General features: G+C 45.8%; 1 protein-coding gene across 3 annotated transcripts in view; it reads left to right on the top strand.

Annotated features, from left to right (window-relative positions):
• Window positions 1-13,628, top strand: part of SLC9A7 (solute carrier family 9 member A7) — a 164,462-nt gene that overhangs the window by 91,751 nt on the left and 59,083 nt on the right. For all 3 annotated transcript variants that reach the window (XR_007132902.1, XM_047765701.1, XM_047765700.1), the window contains exons 4-5: window positions 5,228-5,304; window positions 9,240-9,352. Coding sequence is in view for 2 of the 3 variants with exons in the window: in XM_047765701.1 (XP_047621657.1) it covers window positions 5,228-5,304; window positions 9,240-9,352 (190 nt within the window). In the remaining variant the exon portion in view is untranslated. The remainder of the gene's footprint in view (window positions 1-5,227; window positions 5,305-9,239; window positions 9,353-13,628) is intronic.

Below are 13,628 nucleotides of genomic sequence, written 5' to 3'. Positions count from 1 at the left end.
ACCACGACGGGAACTCTGATTCAGAAGGTTTTTCAACTTTTTTGCTTTTTAGGGCCATACCCATGGTATATGGAAGTTCCCAGGCTAGGGGTCCAATCAGAGCTGTAGCCGCCAGCACACACCACAGCCACTGCCATGCGGGCTCCAAGTCACATTGGCAACTTACACCACAGCTCCTGGCAATGCTGGATCCCCAACCCACTGAGCGAGGCTAGGGATCAAACCCACATCCTCATGGATACTGGTCGGGTTCATTTCCCGTGCGCCACAATGGGAACTCCCAGTTTTGAAACTATTTCTAACCAATACAACTACAGTTATTTATGGAGTATCTGATATATATTAGATATAAATATATCCCTTATTTCTCTTTTTACCTACATTATTTCTAATCATCACAGACACTCTGTCAGGTGAGGGTATAGATTACCTTACACCCCTTCTCCTCCAGGCTTCCAACTCATTTATAAACAGACACAAGGAACTAACTGGCACTTGAATGATCAATTTATGATCCGAAGTCCCTGGTAACACATGTTGGATGTTGTAGTTTAGTTCTGGGTAATGGGGCTCCTTACCACCCACCTCATGAATGGAGGGCAGACACCAGGTTTGCCAGTCACAGGTAGAGAGGCTGAAATGTAGAGATCCTGGAAATTGCTGGGCCTCCCAAAGGCGGCCTCTTCTGCTTGTAGCATGGAGGCTACAGGAGCAAGAGCACTCCCCCACTTTTCACCAGAGGATCAAGGCTGCAGGTCAGGGTCAAGTCAATCCCCCGCTTCTGAGATCAAAGGGGCCCTCCTTATTGCATCACCCTGGAGGGAGGAAGGGTGAGACTTAAGCTCCCCCTCCCCAGTGGATGCTTGAAGAGCAAGAGGCTGTATTTCTGCACACCAGCCCAACACACATTTGTGCACTCACAGACATGTAGAGGATGTCCTGCGTTTTACTGATGATGAAGCCAAACTCAGAGTATGTGACATGGGAGCTTGCAAAGGTGGTGCAGGACTGAGTCAAGGTTATGATCCATCTGTCTGACCGGAGGGTCTAGGGTTATTCCTCTGTGTTACATTCCCTCTAGACTTAGGGCTTTTCTGTCCAAAAAAAAAAAAAAAAAAGGTACCCTTTTTCTGACTCATTTATGGGCTTGGCAAAGTAATCCGAATCTATCTGTCAGCTCTTGCCATGTAGCAAATGGGAGATGATCTTACAAGTGTAAATATCTTTATCTAAAGGAAGAATTTGGGAACTGCCCTTCAGATCAAATGACTAATGAATAATTTGGTGTTTTAAATAACTAATCTCCATGCATACTCCACATCATAGCTGCTTTAAAATGAAACCAAATCATTGGTTGTGAAAGGCACTCTTAAGGGCTGAAAAACAGCCTAGTGTTTGCAGAGCCTTCCCTTTGTCAGCTTCATTTCCTAAGAAGATAAACATATCTGTTTCTCTGATAAACACACATCTGTCTCAACACACAGATAAACTGGCTTTGCCAGTTACCAATGTAAGTTGTTTTTGAAATGCTAGTCTTCAAGGTTATTATTAGGTTTTAGTTTAGTCTCTTTCCATTTTAATCAGGCACCTAACTAGTCGGTTCTTCTGTGGTTGCCATCTCTGATGAAATCTGTTTCCAATTAAATGTAGAATAAATGTTTCCTCATTTAACTGCTGGTACCTAAACAGATAGACCCTCGGACCTGGGTACATGCACTTGTCATGCAGGCATGGACCTTTTTTTTTTTTTCTCACCTGAGAAAAAGCACCATAGCAGTTAGATTTGATTTTTTTTTTTCTTTTTGCCATTTCTTGGGCCACTCCCGAGGCATATGGAGGTTCCCAGGCTAGGGGGCTAATCGGAGCTGTAGCTGCCAGCCTACACCACAGCCACAGCAACGTGGGATCCGAGCCAAGTCTGCAGCCTACACCACAGCTTACGGCAACACCAGATCCTTTAACCCACTGAGCAAGGGCAGGGATCAAACCCGCAACCTCATGGTTCCTAGTTGGATTCGTTAACCACTGTGCCACGACGGGAACTCCCTAGATTTGATTTTGTGATGCCACTCACAGTTTGTTGACAGGGCATTGGCAGGGAAAGAATTCCTCTGTAGAAACCTTTGTATTTTGTGAATTTCCCTCCGTGCACACGTGTGTGTGTACACACACACACACACACACACACCCCATGTTAAAATTTGTCAGGGGAATGGCAGAGGATAGGGTTTCCCAAGAAGTAGGCATCTTAAGGCTTAGGATGGTACAACTAGGAACTAGGGCGCCAGGTGGATTTTCTTTTTTTTTTCTTTTTCACAGATGTTCTTTGGGAGTTCTTTTTCTTTCTAGTTCTGTTTATTAAATTTATTTTTTTAATTCGGGTATAGTTGATTTACAGTGTGGTGCTAATTTCTGCTGCACGGCATAGTGACCCAGTCATACATATATATACATTCTTTTTCTCATATGACCTTCCATTATGGTCGATCCCAAGAGACTGGATATGGTTCCATGTGCTGTACTGTAGGACCTCATTGCTTATCCAAAGGTAGATTTTCATGGGAAGCAAACCTCCTCCTCCTGAGCTGGTTTTGGCTTATGTCCTTGAAGGCTTTGGCAGCAGGTGTCACCTCCTTTTGTCTCTTTTTGCCATTTTATGATGGAGAGGGAAGAGTAAGGGAGAGACTGAACCAGTCATGACCATGTGAATCACGCATGAGGATGAACTGTTAGGGCCAGATAAGAAGAGGATGAAAGATACAGGATTCCACTAGATACCTTCTTCCCAAGAAGGACATGGGGGAATCAAGAAGGGTATCTCGTGCAGCAATGCCCTGGAGTCAGAAGACCTGCTTTCCAGGTCTGGTGCTGTGGTTTAGTGGGCTTGTGACTTCCGACAGCTCACGTCACCCTTTTGAGCCTTCAGGTCGTCGTGAGAATTGGATGGGCTAATATATGAGAAAGGACTTTGTAAAATATGAAGTATACTGTTAAGTGGCAGGTGTACTAACGCACGGCTAAGTGGCATGTGACGCCTTTTGAAGGTGCAGTAAAATTCCAGTTCCCATCAGCGAATGTGAACAGGGATGGGTCATTTGTGGGTACGTGTGGGGGTGATTTTAGAATATATTGTGAATGCATTTTTGGTGGTGGATTGACATGTCTCATTTTTTGCTTTGGCTGATATCATGAATATGCAATTGACTCAGTATATTCAAACCAACCGTAGGAATGGTTATGCCAGAGAAAGCTGAGTGGCAAGGGAAAGCATATCGAGGGGTAAAATTTTGCTCTCGGGTACTTCACGTGACTTTCGTTGGTCACATGTCTTGTCCTTGATGTACTTTTAGCTCTCCCTGGTTGAAGCACTTCATGGAGCTTTGAAAAGCAAGTGGGCTCACCGTTGTTGATTTGTGTGTGTGTGTTTGTGTGTGTAGACATGTACAAATGCATTAGCATTAAAAATGGCTGAGGACAATGACTGGTTTGGGAGGCAAGCATAATCTTTTACAGTTTTTATGTGAAGTATTCCTGGTTCTTAATTAATTAGGGTGTTTGGAGATTTTGTCTGTTTTTCTTAAATCGTTCTGTTTGTCCAACGAGAACAGCTTTATGCCTTGAGAAATAAGCAGCATGGCTCAGGGGCCCAAGAATAGGGCTGTTCCCCATCAGAATATCCACAGGCTGAATTATTTATGAGAAGTAAATCCGTGTGTGTATGTGTGTATTTAAAAAAAATTTTTATTATAGTTGATTTACAATGTTCTGTCAATTTCTGTTGTACAGTCAAGTGACCCAAGTGTCATACCTACATGTACATACATTCTTTTTCTCATATTATCTTCCATCATGTTCTATCACAAGTGATTGGCTATAGTTCCCTGTGCTGTACAGTAGGAATGTGTGTGTATTTTTTGAGGTAACCACTGAACAGATGTACAGAAGCATCGAAATGATTGCACCTGGATAATTGCTAGTTCTTTTCTTGGTATAAGCACACAAGTATGTCTATGTATTTGTGTGTGTGTTATGTGTACACACTTAATAAATTTGCCCATCTTAAGTGGAACCACGTTTCATTTCTCTCTCTATTATCCCTCTTTCCCAGGTTCCAAAGATTAATCCAGATAAACAGCAGGAGACACCTCAGATGCCATGAGCCAGATACTTAGGACACTGTGTTTTCTGATGCTGAATTAAGCAGAAAGCTCCTTGGATAGCACTTTCATGCTTTATTAGTTTCAAACTTATGTCTGTAATATTCTTCTAAGGTACCACCAGAACTGGCAGTGACTAACTGAATCACCTGGGCAAAATAGTTTGGGCTAAATCTTTGGAAATGGTTAATCCTCTTAACACACATAGTTGTATATGCGTGTGCACTCGCCTGCACTCGTGCACGCGCACCCCCCCCCATATAATTGAATATAATCAACCAGAATAGTTTTTTTTTTTTGCTCAGGATTGGGAGGACAATATTTTGTGATGTTTTTACGGGAAGGAATGGGAGTTTGGGATGAGCAGGTGCAAACCATCATACGTAGGATGGATATACAACAAGGTCCTACTGTGTGGCACAGGGAACCGTATTGAGTATCCTGTGATGAACCATAATGGAGAAGAATAAGAAAAGGATGTGTATATGGGAGTTCCCTTCGTGGCTCAGCGGTTAACGAACCCATCTAGGATCCATGAGGAGGCAGGTTCAATCCCAGGCTTGCTCAGTGGGTTCAGGATCTGGCGTTGCTGTGACCTGTGGTGTAGGTCGCAGATGAGGCTTGGATCCCGCGTGGCTGTGGCTGTGGTGTAGGCTGGCGGCTGCGGCTTCAATTCAACCCCTAGCCTGGGAACCTCCATATGCCTCAGGTGTGGCCCTAAAAAGATGAAAAAAAAAAAAAGAAAAAAGAAAAAAGAAAGAAAGAAAGGCAAAGAATGTGTGTGTGTGTATATATATATATATATATATATATGTATATGTATATATATGTATAACTGTGTCACTTTACTGTATAGCAGAAGTGAACACAACATTGTAAATGAACTACAATAAACTTTGAAAAAAATCATGATGTTTTAAGGCTGAACAGCATTAATCAGGAGTGACTTCAGTTGTTACTCGATATAAAAGAACCAGTGAGTAAAGCTTCACTTTTTGGAGACTTGTAGTGTGTCTAATGTTCATTGTCAAGATTCACCATGGGATTTCTTGCTTTTTTGTCTTATTCAGAGACACTTTTTCAGAAATCTCGGCTCTATTCTGGCCTATGCCTTCTTGGGGACTGCCGTTTCCTGCTTCATCATCGGGTAAGGGACTCTGTCATAAAACTGAATTATCCGAACATGAGATGCACATAAGTCCACAGAGTTGAGTATTTTCCCCCAGATATATTGGGATATGATTGACACATAACATTGTGTAAGTTTAAGGTGTACAGTGTGTTGATTTCACACATTTATAAGTTGCAGCATGATTACCGCCATAGTATTAGCTGCCACCTCCATCCTGTCACCTGGGTACCATTTCTTTTTTGTAATGAGAACATCTTAGCCACATTCACATATGTGATGCGGGTATCATTAGCTCTGATCACTGTGTTGGACGGTAGATCCCCAAATTTATTAATCTTATCACTGGGAGTTTGTCTCCTTTGAGCAACGTTTCCCCACTTCTCCCACCCTCCAGTCCCTGGCAACCACCAGAGTCTAGTATTTTTGATGTTTCTGATGATCGCAAGTAAGATCTAGAGCTACACTGGCCACATGTGGCTATTTAAAATAAGGGTTCATTTACATGAAATAATATTATACCTAATCCCCAGATCTTGGGTTTTTTGGTTTTGTTTTGTTTTGGGGGGGAGGGGGCCTCCCAAAGGCATATGGTGTTCCCTGGCCAGGAATTAGATCTAAGCTTCAATTGCAACCTACGCCAAAGCTGCAGCAACATCAGCTCCATAACCCACTGTGCTGGGCCAGGGATTGAACCTGCGTTCCTGTGCTCCAGAGATGCTGCCAATCCCATTACGCCACAGCAGGAACTCCCAGATCTTGGTTCCTAATATCATTCTCCGATGAAAAGAACCAGGCTCCTTTGCAGAAATGGCTGCTTCTAGGGCTGAGGCAGCAAATATACAAGATGACAATGGATCATCTTGCAGGGCCAGAAAGGAAGAAAGTGCTCAGAAAACAAATAAGCGAAAGGATGTGGGGCCTGTCAGAGGCACAGAGCGTGAACCTGAAAGCCCCCCGCCCCCCATGGCCAAAGAACAACAAAATAAATGACATTGTTTTGGATTACCACCCCAAGTATAAAACACATAGCTCTGAGTCTATATAAATAAATGATCAGGTGAATAAATAAATGGGGGAGAAGTGAAGTGACAGATCTGTGCAGAAGAATTCCAAGTCATTTAGGCAAATCCGTCCCCCCTCAACGGGGTGAAGCTTAACCCTTCCTCTCTTTGACTGTGGGCCATGCATAGTGACTTCCTTCCAAAGAGTACAGCATGAAAAGGAAGAAGGAAAGGGTAGCTTCCCAGTGGAGAAACCTGACAAACACTACCTCAGCCAGGTGATCCAGATCGACACCAAAACCTATCATCAGTCATGTTGATATTCTCTGCCCTTGGTTATTTGTGATGAGAAGGGTACCTTACCGCTGCGTCTTCCTCCCCAAAACATATTAACCTCACTGTAACCACGAGGGAAAACCATCAGACAAGTCCCACGTTCTGCACAATAGCTGACCAGTATCCTCCAAACCGCAAGATCATCAGAAACAAGCAAAGTCTGAGAAACTGTCACAGCCAAGTGGAGTCTAAAGAGAGAGGACTACATGTGATGGCGGGATCCCAGATGGGATCCTGGATCAGAAAGGGGGTGTTAAAAAAAAAGAAAAAAAAAAAACCTGGAGTTCCCGTCGCGGCGCAGTGGTTAACGAATCCGACTAGGAACCATGAGGTTGCGGGTTCGGTCCCTGCCCTTGCTCAGTGGGTTGAGGATCCGGTGTTGCTGTGAGCTGTGGTGTAGGTCGCAGACGTGGCTCGGATCCCGCGTTGCTGTGGCTCTGGCGTATACTGGTGGCTACGGCTCCGATTAGACCCCTAGCCTGGGAATCTCCATATGCCGCAGAAGTGGCCCAAGAAATGGCAAAAAAAAAAAAAGGAGGGGGGGATGTTAGGTAAAAACTAAGGAAATCTGCATCAGGTAGGGAGTTGAGTTAACTTTTAAACCTGGGCAGGAAAGCTGGAGATAAAAGGAGGAGGCTGTGCAACCAAAAAAGGAGAGGTTTGGACTTGTCCTGAAGAGAGACCAGCCACTGAAGAGTGACAGGTTAAGGAACTGGCACTGGTGATGACGGGAGGCAAGATGGGGAAAACTGCCAGGTCTCAGCTTATGGTAGAAGGAAATGGGGAGGAAGGAAACTAGTTTCAAGAAATAGTTGAAAGGTAGATGAGAGAAGCCTTTGAGAAGCAACAAAGAGCAAATCACTTCGGCATCATAGAGTTCCTGTGAATGGAAATAGAACTGCTTCGGTATCTGGAGCAGCACCCAGCACACAGTAGGCAAACATTTAAGTCATAGCTATTTATTCTCAAAAGGATCAATTCTCAGTGGAGTTCTTGAGCTCCTAGCTTCGGCTCTAGATGCCCAGGGTGCAAAGATGAGCAATGATATGGTCCTGACCATCAAGAATCTTATTAATAAGACAGTTGGTTTGGAGTTCCCGTCATGGCTCAGTGGTTAATGAATCTGACCAGGAACCATGAGGTTGCGGGTTCGGTCCCTGCCCTTGCTCCGTGGGTTGACGATGTGGCGTTGCCGTGAGCTGTGGTGTAGGTTGCAGACACGGCTCGGATCCTGCGGTGCTTTGTCTCTGGTGTAGGCCGGTGGCTACAGCTCCGATTTGACCCCTAGCCTGGGAAACTCCATATGCCTCGGGAGCAGCCCAAGAAATGGCAAAAAAAAAAAAAAAAAAAAAGACAGTTGGTTTGTTGGATACAATGAGTTTATTCTGTGGCTTTTTTTTTCTGGTTACATTTATTCCTAGGTATTTTATTCTTTTTGATGCCATTTTAAATGGGATTGTTTTAATTTCACTTTATTCTTTGGCTGTTTTTATTCCCCTAATCCCTACAGCTGCTGGCAACACACACACAGACACACACACACACACTCACACACGCGCGCTCCCTTAACAAGTACGAAGCCTTTTAGCTCTCCTCACTTCTCATTTGTCAGCTGTCTTAGAGGAAATGTGCTCTGGCCATGTTGAAATGTTAACTTGGTGCTCCTTCTTGGGCCATATCACATTCTGCACAGCATAAGGAGGGCTGCTGCTGGCCTGCCCAACCCATGCAAAGAGTGATAAGCCAGATGTATTAGTGGGTGTGCTGATATTTCGATGGGATGCTTAGAGAGTTTTGCCTCTCTTCCCTTCTTTGAAATAATTCTTGGTGAGAAGATTGCCCAGTTGGATCTCAGTGGCCAACCCATGTTTATTTCTCTCCATCTTCATCTAGTCCACTTATCCCCATGACTTTACATGCATGGTCTCAGAATCCTAGGAGTATTGTGGGTTTTTGTTTTTGGTTTTTTGTTTTTTTTTTTTTGGTAGCGATTTATTTACCCATTCTGCAGCATACTTTCTCGTCCTTTCTAACACTCAGTTGCTCCAAATGCCTTAACTTTGTTGCTAATTGAGAACCATACTTTATAGTTGTAAGCACAGTTTTAAAAAAATGCAATGTTCAGATGTTTCAGAAAGATGATACAAACTGCAGACCAGAGTTGTGGTGCCAGAGTCTTATTTGCACATGTTCCTGGTAAGTGTCCAACCACAGCAGCTGCCCAGTGTTTTCACCGATCTCTCTAGATGTACAGTAGCGAGTGCTCCTCTGCTGGCATATCCTCCATGTTACTTTCTTAGGAGAATTTTCTTTTTTTGTGTATTTTATTTTAGCCTTTTTAGGGCCGCACTGGCAGCACGTAGAGGTTCCCAGGCTAGGGGTTGAATCAGAGCTACAGCTGCCGGCCTACACCACAGCCACAGCAACGCAGGATCCAGCTGCGTCTGCCACCCACACCAGAGCTCACGCAGTGCTGGATCCTCAACCCACTGAAGGAGGCCAGGGATCAAACCCACAACCTCATGGATGCTAGTCGGGTTCGTTCACCGCTGAGCCATGACGAGAACTCCTCTCGTTTTTAATTCTGACACAGTTTACCTTCCCTTCTTGCAGAAACCTCATGTATGGTGTAGTGAAGCTGATGAAGATCGTGGGGCAGCTCTCGGATAAGTTTTACTACACAGACTGTCTCTTTTTTGGAGCCATCATCTCTGCCACTGACCCAGGTATTTGCCTCTTTGGTCTTGTCATTACGATAGTCCGTGATTTAAATCTTTTTTTTTTTTTTTGTCTTTTTGCCTTTTCTGGTGCCACTTCTGCGGCATATGGAGGTTCCCAGGCTAGAGGTCTAATGGGAGCTGTAGCCACTGGCCTACACCACAGCCACAGCCACGCCAGATCCGAGCCACATCTGCAACCTACACCACAACTCACGGCAACACCGAATCCTTAACCCACTGAGCAACGTTATTTAAATCTTAAAAAATTCAGAGAAAAAGGTTGTGACAGCAGAAGAGTGTAGTATTAACATGGAACCGTGGAGGAAGAGACCTGCATTTCCCTGTCATTACTATTATTGTTATTGTTGTTTAAAAGACCCACATAAAGTAAAATATACCATCTTAACCATTTTTAGGGGTCCAGTTCGGTACATTAGGTATATTCATATTGTTGTGCAGCCAGTCTCCAGAACTTTTTCATCTTGCAAAGCCGAAACTCTCTTTAATATGGGGGCATTAAACCATGCCCCACATCCCCCTTCCCGCAGTCCCAGGCAACCACCCTTCTACCTTCTGTCTGGGGCTTGGCTGCTGTAGGTACGTCATGTAAGTGGAACCATGCGGTATTTGGCTTTTTGTATCTGGCTTCTTGCATTAGCGTATTGTCCTCAAGCTTCATCCAAGTGGTAGCACATGTCAGAAGGTCCTTCCTTTTGAATCGGAGCAATATCCCCTGGTAGGAATAGCCTGCATTTTGTGATCCGTCCTCCAGCCGGCGACCACTTGAGTTGCTTCCACCTGTATAGCCCTTTTGCCTTTGATTTTAGAACGTCTGATTTGGTCCTGAGTTTTACACTGAGACCGTCTTTTCTTCTCAGCGGTGTGCTTTTGCCTTCTTGTAGGAAACATGTCATTTGGTTTAAATCCTACCTTTGCTTCGTCGACATGCACACCAGTGACTGGAGCGAATGCAGTTTAATTCATAAAGTCCTTTTGTGTAGCGTCTCTGCACCCCGTGATGTGGCTGCTATTCATAAATCCCTTACTGTGTATTTTCCAAGTGTTAGTTGAGCCGGTTCTTAAAAGCGGAATCATTAGACACCTTTCCTCCCCTGCAGCTCCAACACAAACAAACCAAACAGCTCTCCTGTCCAGGTTGGAACCCTGTAATTAAACCACTTCGCGTAAAGCAGTTAACAGCAATTCTTTCCTCGAAATGTAAACTCTTGGGAGTACATGGTAGGGAAAGAAATGTATGGAGAAAGAGCTGATCTTGTTCTCCTAGTACAGATGGAAAGGTCTCTTCAATGTCTTTGATGCCTTCTAACATTCTGGGCAGTCATGATCTCTAAGATACTCTGATTCCCATCCCAGCTCCCCTTCACGGTACCTCTCGGGGGTCCGCTTGATCAGGGCTACCCAGTAGACCTTTCTGTGGTGATGCAAATATTCCATCATCTACCCAGTCCCGTATGGTAGCCAGTAGCTGGGGTGTGGCTGTGGAGCCCTTGAAATGTGGGGTAGTGGAACCAAAGAACGGAATGTTGAAGTATTTTGTGTTAAATGATGTCAGTTTAATTAGCTCCTTCTGGCTAGTCATGACCACATTCAGTAGCACAGCTCTAGACACCTGTGTGGCAACTGTGTAGACAACATTGAAAACTCTTGATGCTCCAAAACCCACTGATGTCTCGTACCCCCATGTTTTCTGATACACATGAAGTCAATAGATACCAAAGACTTGGCTGGTGGAAGCCCCCTGGTTTGTGAAAAGAATGTGGGATGTGGGAGTTCCCGTCGTGGCGCAGTGGTTAACGAATCCGACTAGGAACCATGAGGTTGCGGGTTCGGTCCCTGCCCTTGCTCAGTGGGCTAACGTTCCGGCGTTGCCGTGAGCTGTGGTGTAGGTTGCAGACGGAGCTCGGATCCAGCATTGCTGTGGCTCTGGTGTAGGCTGGCGGCTACAGCTCCAATTCGACCCCTAGCCTGGGAACCTCCATATGCCGTGGGAGCGGCCCAAGAAATAGCAAAAAAAAGACAAAAAAAAAAAAAGAATGTGGGATGTGGAGTTGCAGCTGGTGGTTTGAGTTCTTGCCCTGCCAGTAGGATCTCCCGTGCATCAGTTTCCTGACAGTGTTTCGGAATTTGGGAGCCGTGTGGTCAGAGAGTAATGCTCTAGGTGCCCCACCCAGGCAGTCTTTTGCTTAGTCTTTTTTTTGTTTGTCTTTGTCGTTTGTCTGTTTAGGGCTGCCCCTGCAGCATATGGACGTTCCCAGGCCAGGGGTCGAATCGGAGCTGTAGCCACCAGCCTCCACCACAGCCACAGCAACACGGGATCCGAGCCGCATCTGCGACCTACACCCCAGCTCACGGCAGCAGAGCCGGATCCTTAACCCACTGAGCGAGGCCAGGGATCGAACCCACGTCCTCATGGATACTAGCCGGGTTTGTTAACCACTGAGCCATGACGGGAACTCCTGCTGAGTCTTTGAGACCGAGTTCATATCCACCACCCGCCTGGATACTCTTTCTTTATGCCTGCACTTTTGACACAGCCCTTGAGTCCAGGCCGTTTTGTACACAGTAATACCGGGCGCTTTGTACCAAGTGTTTGCAAGTGCTAGGTACTCTTTAGTACACAGATGAAGCGTTTAGGAAAGGTTAGTTGAATGAACCAATTCAGGTTCTTGGTTTTTCCTTTTTCCTCTTTCTGCTCTTCATTGATTTTTTTTTCCCCCACTACTTTGTTTTTGTTTTTGGCTGTGCCTGCAGCATGCAAAAGTTCCCAGGCCAGGGATCAAACCAGTGCCTCGGCCACTGCAGTGACAATACCTGCCCCATAACCTGCTGAGCCACCAGGGAACTCTTCCCACTGCTTTTTGATCCCTGTGCCAGCAGTCTTCAGTCAGTGAATTGTAATTTCTCAGGCTATGTCTATTTGGAAACAGCTCTTGTGACCCTGTTCTCTCTGATTCCAAGGGCCCAGCTGTTGAGGGCGGGGGGAGCGGTCTGTTTCTTCTTTGCCTTTAGAAGCCACTTACCCAGTCTGTCATCCCCTGCCTGCTGCCCCCACCCCCACTCAAAATCGTCTTCTGCTTGTCAGCACCCATATTCCTCATTGTGGCTGGGCACAGGCTTGCTCAGGTAGTGGGCAGAGAAAATAAGAAACGGAAATTCAGAATAGCCAGATGCAGACCAGTGCAAAGTGCAAAGTGCAAGCTAGCATTTATTATCATATAAATAGGTTAACCGTGCAGTATTTTTCACTACTGCTACAGGAGTATTTTAGGAAAACTGTTTAAAAGTCACAGTGGAAGGTCCCGTAATGGCTCAGCGGAAATGAATCTGACTAGCATCCATGTGGATGCAGGTTCGATCCCTGGCCTCGCTCCGTGGGTTAAAGACCCAGTGTTGCTGCAGCTGTAGCGTAGGTCAGTGGCTCCAGCTCCAATGTGACCTCTAGCCCTGGAACCTCCATATGCCGCGCATGCGGCCCTAAAAAAAATAAAAATTAAAAAAAAAATAAAAGTCACAGTGCCTGGGAGTTCCCGTTGTGGCTCAGGAATAAGGATGTGGTTCGATCCCTGGCCTCACTCAGTGGGTTGGGGATCTGGTGTGGCGGTGAGCCGTGGTGTAGTTCACAGACGCGGCTGAGATCCCACGTTGCTCCAATTTGTCCCCCAGCCTGGGAATTTCCATATGCCGCAGGTGTGGCCCTAAAAAGCAAGCAAACAAACAGACAAACGAACGATTGAATGAATGGATGTCACAATGGCTTTTGGGAATCACGTAGCCCAAGCCGTCACTTTACCAAGTCTCTGGGCTCTGCCATGCACTACGTTCTCATGGCCAGTTGGTGGCTACACTGGATGCTGCTGTTTGCCCCTCCGGGTTTACTCACCACCCTTCTGCACCCTCCTAGTACCGGGAGGGTGACGTGTATGGGAGTTTTCAGAGCTTCCTTTGCCTTCCTCTTTCCCACTGGATTTGCTCCCAGCAGAGCACCAGTGGGAGACTGGCAGGAGGGGAGACATGCAAGGGCCCTGTGGGGCTGGCTGTGTCCCTGGATCAAAGGTCATGGCTCCGTGGGCGACCCTCGCCCGTTCTGGCAGTCACTCCTTCCCTGGGCCCTGCCCAGGGATGGTGTAAGAACTCGCTTTGATCGGCCGTAAGTACTGCCCTCTCCCTTGGGGCTTCCCTCCCCATGCTTCTATAAATAACCACGTTATAAACACTCCTCACATTGCTCATCTGTTTCCTGCCAAGACCCTCACTGCTACGG

This window comes from Phacochoerus africanus, chromosome X (genome assembly GCF_016906955.1).
Source record: "Phacochoerus africanus isolate WHEZ1 chromosome X, ROS_Pafr_v1, whole genome shotgun sequence".
Classification (NCBI taxonomy): domain Eukaryota; kingdom Metazoa; phylum Chordata; class Mammalia; order Artiodactyla; family Suidae; genus Phacochoerus; species Phacochoerus africanus.
Note: the sequence above shows the minus strand (reverse complement) of the source record. Positions and strands in the feature narration are given on the sequence as shown.